General features: G+C 40.5%; 1 protein-coding gene across 1 annotated transcript; it reads left to right on the forward strand.

The window, feature by feature from the left end:
- The first annotated feature begins 1,742 nt into the window (after nt 1-1,742).
- Nucleotides 1,743-6,416, forward strand: LOC114166573 (formin-like protein 1). The gene is made up of 4 exons (XM_028051321.1): nt 1,743-3,953; nt 4,124-4,323; nt 4,938-5,182; nt 5,291-6,416. The coding sequence occupies exons 1-4, from the start codon at nt 1,879-1,881 to the stop codon at nt 6,122-6,124; spliced, it is 3,354 nt and encodes a 1,117-aa protein (XP_027907122.1). The 5' UTR covers nt 1,743-1,878; the 3' UTR covers nt 6,125-6,416.
- The last annotated feature ends 358 nt before the right edge of the window (nt 6,417-6,774 follow it).

Consider the following 6,774-nt stretch of genomic DNA (forward strand, 5'->3'; position numbering starts at 1 on the left):
TATTAATCCCGTTGTCATTTAAATATCATGAACTTAATGGAAGATTAAGAAAAATGAAGGAAAAGTACTTACGCTCTTATTTATCATATATGAGAATCCATTTACTTTTAATTCGTAACAACATCATAATTTTATTATTTTTTTTTCATGAAAAATATCTAATGGGTCGTCATCATTGATATTTGGAAAATGAATATGCATCACATTACGCATTTTTTTTAATAAATAAGCATAAAAAAGAAGCTATTCTTTTAGAAACTAAAAACAGGGCATTTCTTATTTATAGATAATATATATATATATATATATATATATATATATATATATATATTCAGCCCATTGTTTTTTATTTACAACAGAAATTTAAAATACTTATAGAAAACCAAAGTAAATATCCGTTTTTTTTTAAATATGTAGACTCCACTTAGATATAAGAAAAATAAATAGCATTAATGAACTATTTAAACTTAATATAAAGCATTAATGAACTATTTAAACTTAATATAAATCATTAAAGTCTTTTTGATTTTTATTTAACGTTACGTTATATTATTAAACTTTAAATGAAGACTTTTTCAGCAGTTAAATCATATATTTTTTTAAAAGCATTAAATTAACAGCACACTTCTCCTTCTTCGGAAACTAAATTGTCGTTCTAACCCACCAACTTCTCAAATTTAAAACAAGGATATGTAAATATTTTTTAACTATGATATTAATATTAGAATGGATTATTGTAGTTAAAAAATATATCATCTATTATTCTTAATTAAATTTTACCAATGTGTTATTACTTTTTATTATATTTTAAATTAGTCAATGGTAATGTGTTTTCATTTTAATATTTCTATACAAAAAATAAAATTCTATGTCAATTACTTTAGTTTTAAACAATAAAAATTTAATTTTTTAATTATTTACTTTTTTAACATTATATCTACATATTATTAAAAGGGAGTAATTAGTGGTTCTATCTAAAAGATAGAATAATCCTGAAATAATTTTTTAATTTTTTCAATATATATATATATATATATATTTATAGTATACTTACTCTTATTTATCATTGCGAATGATTAGAAAAGTATAAAAATTTATACAATAATTTTTTACAAAAGTAATTGAAAAGTTTGAGGTAAGTTGACATAAAGTTAGTTTTAATAAAAAAACTAATCTAAAATTTCAATGATTAAGTATTTTTTTAATATGTATTCAATATATTCTTCAAAATATAAAAAAAAAAAAAAAATAACGGGGAAGAAGAACATAGAACCCAACAAGGGAGTGGAAATAGCAAAACACATGCAAAAGGCAGAATATTAGCTGGATCCACCACCACCTAAATTTTACCACGTACTTTTCTAGTATGGATCCTCTACTACAGATCTTCTCTGCATCTTTCTCCAACTCACTTATACACCATCCTATTAATCTAACGTTCACATCAAGATGACGAGACGTGTATCTTCTTCCTCCCGCTGCATCACTCTCACCTGCCACAAATCGGTAATAAAAACCATAAAGTTAATGATGTCACAATTTGCTAAGAATTTAACGGCAAATTTTTGTTACATCTTGGAGTATGAATGTTGGAGGTGGAGAGAAGAATATGCTTAAATGAAAAGAACTTTAATCAAGGCCGTTAAATTGATCCAACGGCCGACAAATGAGGGAGAGACAAATGGGTGTGTGTGGTAGAGGATCATAACTCCTGATTTCTCCCTTTTGTCATCTGATTCAACCTTTTCTTTTCATTACACTCAGTTTCTCACTCTAGCAAATCCTCTTCTTCTCTCTCCCTTCTCACCACTCTCTCTCTCTCTCTCCTTCTCTCTCACATTTGGCAAGAGAGAGAAACAGTCACAGAAAACAGAGCACATGAGAGAGATCAAGCAGCACAGCACAATGTGCAGTAGCAGCTTCATCTTCATCTTCTTCCTCCTCATTGGACCAATCTTTTCCCTTTCCTCTTCAACACCCATCAGCAGAAGAATCCTCCACCAACCATTTCTACCTGAAGGAGGTTCTCCACCTCCCTCTGTTCCCCCAAACCCTCCTCCACAACCTTCTCCTTCACCTTCACCTCCAAACCCAAAGTACCCATTTTCCACCACACCCACCAACAATGCTTCAACACCCTTCTTCCCCACATACCCTTCTCCCCCACCCCCTCCTTCTCCTTCGGCCTATGCTTCTTTCCCTGCTAACATATCCTCCCTCATCCTTCCCCAATCCTCAAAGTCCAAATCTTCCTCCAAAAAACTCGTCGCCGTCGCCATCTCCGCCGTCGCCTGCGCCCTCGCCGTTGTCTCGCTCTCAGCCTTCGTCTACTGCCGCCGCCGACGTCAAAGCTACTCCGCCGACGAGAAAACGCTCAGATCCGACAGCAGCATCCGCCTCTTCCCCCGTGAAGCTTCTGTTCCCACTGGCGGGGGCCGCAAACCGAGAAACACCTCTTCTAACAGCTCCGAGTTTCTCTACCTTGGCACCATTGTTAACTCCCGCGGCGGCGGCGTCGATGAGCTCTCTGAGCCGCACGCTGCCGCGTTGAACCCCCGTAAAATGGATTCGCCGGAGCTGCAACCGCTTCCGCCACTGGCGAGACAGGCTTCCAGGCTTAGAGAGGAATCGGCGGCGACGGTGGAGGATGATGAAGAGGAGTTCTACTCGCCGAGAGGGTCGTTGAATGGAAGAGAAGGCTCCATTGGAACCGGATCGGGTTCTCGGCGAGTTTTCTCTGCCATTGCCGCGGAGAATTTAGTTGGTCGTAGCAGCAGTGAGTCTACAAGTTCATCTTACTCTTCTTCCTCTTCTGCGTCCCCGGATCGCTCTCATTCCATTAGTCTCTCTCCTCCAGTGAGCATAAGCCCCAGAAGATCACAACCCAAGTCGCCTGAGAATACCGTGGCACACCATTCTCCACCGCTACCTACAGCGGCGATTAGAAGATCGCCGTCCTTGTCCACACTGTCGTCGCCTTCGCCTGGTTTCGGGCAGCACATGCCGTCTTCGTCGTCAATGTCGTCGACGCCGGAGCGGAGGGAGTGTCAGTCGCCATCGCTGTCTCCGCTTTCTCTGTCGCCGAGGAAAAACCCAAACCCAGATGGTGAATCACCCCCAGGACTTGTTTTACTTGAAAAGACGCAATCTTTTGGTTCGTCTAAGTCCAAAAGCGACATTGGGTCGCCGAGATTGTCCAATGCCTCTTCCATTGGGAAGTCCTCGGCGTTTTCTCTGCCCTCGCCGGATAAAGGGATGAACTTGCATCATGGGTTGGATCAGTCTCCGACCATATCCGATGTTTCAGATCGGTTTAGACATTCTCCTCTGTCATCATTACATTTGTCACCGACATTACTTTCATCGCCGGAGAGGGAGTTGAGCCCTCAGCCTCAGCGGCAGTCTCAGCCACAGCCACAGCCACAGCCACAGCCACAGCCACAGCCTGAGCATCAGTCTCTGCCTCAACCTCAACCTCAACTGCCACCTTCACGGAAACACTGGGAGATTCCTGACTTGTTGACACCAATCGGCGAGACACCGATTTTTTCAGCTCCTCAGAGGAAACAATGGGAAATTCCGGTTCTTTCAGTACCAATTGCTCCATCGAGTAGTAGTGTTTTAGCCCCTGCTCCACCACCGCCGCCGCCACCACCTCCGCCAGTTCCGCGGCAACGTAAGCAGTGGGAGATGCCAGTGCCTTCTCCCGTGACGCCGGTGGGTCAACAGGTTTCGAGGCCGCCGGCGCTGACGCCTCCTTCTAGGCCTTTTGTGTTGCAAACCCCAAATACAATGGTTTCTCCGGTGGAGTTGCCACCTGTTAGTTCCCAGAATTTCGAGGAGAGCTCTGAGGAGTCATCTAAACCTAAGTTGAAGCCTTTGCATTGGGACAAAGTGAGGGCAAGCTCTGATCGTGAGATGGTGTGGGATCAATTGAGGTCCAGCTCTTTTAAGTAAGATCTTCAACCGTCACTAACAATGTTGTGTTATGTTATGTTATTGATTGTTATTGCTTTTTCCGTCTTTGTTTTCTGCAATGCATAGGGAATTGCTTCTTTAGCAGTTGATGATTCGTGTCGATGTTCATGGATTGAAGTGCTTTTGAATTGTGTTGACTGTGTAGGTTGAACGAGGAGATGATCGAAACCTTGTTTGTAGTGAATACACCAAACGCAAAGCCTAAGGACACAACTCCTCGCTCGGTTCTTGCCCCGCAAAATCAAGAGGATAGGGTGCTGGATCCTAAAAAGTCCCAGAACATTGCTATCTTGTTAAGAGCACTTAATGTGACTATTGAAGAAGTGTGCGAATCACTGTTAGAAGGTATTTTTCCTTTGGTTATGGGGTTTATGTCATAACGTTTAATTTTCTAGTTTTGTTGTAATTATTGATTGTACCTTGCATAGAAAAACTTCTGTTTGAAGTGTTGTCCATTGTGGTAATATTGACACTTGTGTAAATTCTTGCTGATCTTGGCCTCTTGATGATAATCACATGGAATAAATTCTTTACCCACTCTGGACATTAAATTTCAGTTCCATGTGCACTTGATGCTTGGGTATTTTACACAGTTGCTGGATAAAGTAGGAAATTTTAAAAGGAAAAAGAACAGAGATATGTCGACACTAATTTAGGCAACAACTTTTTCTTTAGTATAGTAGTAGAAGTTTTGAGTGGGTCTTCATTGAATGGTATGATGTGTTTGTTGCCTAGATACAAGGAATGAATATGAATAGTATTGTACAAATGAATAGTTGTGGTTATTATTGTTCCTTAGATCTGCTATGATATTGCTTAAGTTCTTAAGAATCTATTTTGGTTACGCTATTAATGATCCTCCAGAATCTGGGTTTTATGGTTTGTGTTCTCTCTCCATAAGAATGTGATTTCAAATACTAAATCTTTCCACCACTTTCCAATCATATTACCTTGAACAGGTATCACTGATACACTTGGAACTGAACTGCTTGAAAGCTTGTTGAAAATGGCACCAAGCAAGGAGGAAGAACGCAAACTGAAGGAACATAAAGACGATTCTCCAACCAAGCTTGGTCCTGCTGAGAAATTTTTGAAGGCAGTGCTCGATGTACCTTTTGCATTCAAAAGGGTCGAAGCAATGCTTTACATAGCCAATTTTGAGTCCGAAGTAGAGTATCTTAGGAAATCCTTTCAAACTTTGGAGGTATCATCAATATTTCTTCATTTTCTTCTGCATTGTTTATCTGAACATGTAGAGGTTTCTCTTGGTACTTGTCATGACTCATGATTTCTGGTGTCTTTCCATTCACAGGCTGCATGTGAAGAGCTGCGAAACAGTAGAATGTTCTTGAAGCTTCTAGAGGCCGTGCTAAAAACCGGCAACCGGATGAACGTGGGGACGAACCGCGGCGATGCACATGCATTCAAACTCGACACACTTCTCAAGCTAGTTGATGTCAAAGGCGCAGATGGCAAAACCACTCTACTTCACTTTGTCGTACAAGAAATCATCAGAACCGAAGGCGCTCGTCTCTCAGGCACCAACCAAACACCTGGCGGCGCGACGAACTCAAACTCGAATTCGAACTCGAACTCGAACGACGATGCCAAGTGCAGAAGGCTGGGCCTGCAAGTGGTGTCTAGTCTGAGTTCCGACCTGGCGAATGTGAAGAAAGCAGCTGCAATGGACTCTGAAGTTTTGAGCAGCGAGGTGGCGAAGCTGTCGAAAGGAATGGCACACATTGCAGAGGTTTTGCAGTTGAACGAAGCAGCAGGGTCAGATGAGAGCAAGCAGAAGTTCAGAGAGTCGATGAAGAGGTTCACGAGAATGGCCGAGGAGGAGATACTGAAGGTGCAAGCACAAGAGAGTGTTGCTTTGTCGCTTGTGAAGGAGATCACAGAGTATTTCCATGGGAACCTGTCAAAGGAAGAGGCTCATCCGTTTAGAATCTTCATGGTGGTGAGAGATTTCTTAACGGTTCTGGATAGGGTGTGCAAAGAAGTTGGGATGATAAACGAGAGAACGATGGTTAGTTCTGCACATAGATTCCCTGTCCCAGTGAACCCTATGCTTCCACAACCTCTTCCTGGTCTTGTCGGAAAGAGACAGTACAGTTCCTCAGATGATGATAGTTCATCTCCTTAGCTGGTTATTACTCATGACAGTGTCACATCTTTGGCTGCATCTTCACTTAGGAACAACCTGGAACAAGGTGATTTTGATGGGCCTGGGGGGTGCATGTATGGTCTGGCCCATTTTTTTTTTCTCTTGTTAAATTGTAAAAATCCCTGTAAAAGATTTGAGTTATATCAATATATATTATAGATTATATATAGAGTAGAAGATTTTCTTTGGGGAAAATAAGCTTTTGCCTTGTATGAATAGGATATGTATTTTAAGTTTGTTATGTACAAAGCTATTCATTTGGAGATGGCAACTGCTTGCAAATCCTCTTACAGAAAACACTATTTGTGGAACCAAACTGTGATTCGGAAGCTATAATCCATTAATTGTAGACATCATATCCTCGTAGAAGTGGACTTTTAAGTCTAATTCAATTTCACAAAATCGGTTTGTAAGGTGAGGTACAAGTTTAACTCAACTTTATCTTATAAGTCAATTTTATGACGTTGAGTTAGGCTTAAAGTTCATTTTTAACATAGTATTTATTGTTTAAACAAAATTAAAGCTTATCCTACTTAACTTTCTTAGATATTTTGTTTCATCTGTTATCTCGGGCCACTATCGGACCACCCATTTCTAGTTTCACGCATGAGATGAATATACTTTAGTGT

Source organism: Vigna unguiculata, chromosome 10, assembly GCF_004118075.2.
Source record: "Vigna unguiculata cultivar IT97K-499-35 chromosome 10, ASM411807v1, whole genome shotgun sequence".
Lineage (NCBI taxonomy): Eukaryota > Viridiplantae > Streptophyta > Magnoliopsida > Fabales > Fabaceae > Vigna > Vigna unguiculata.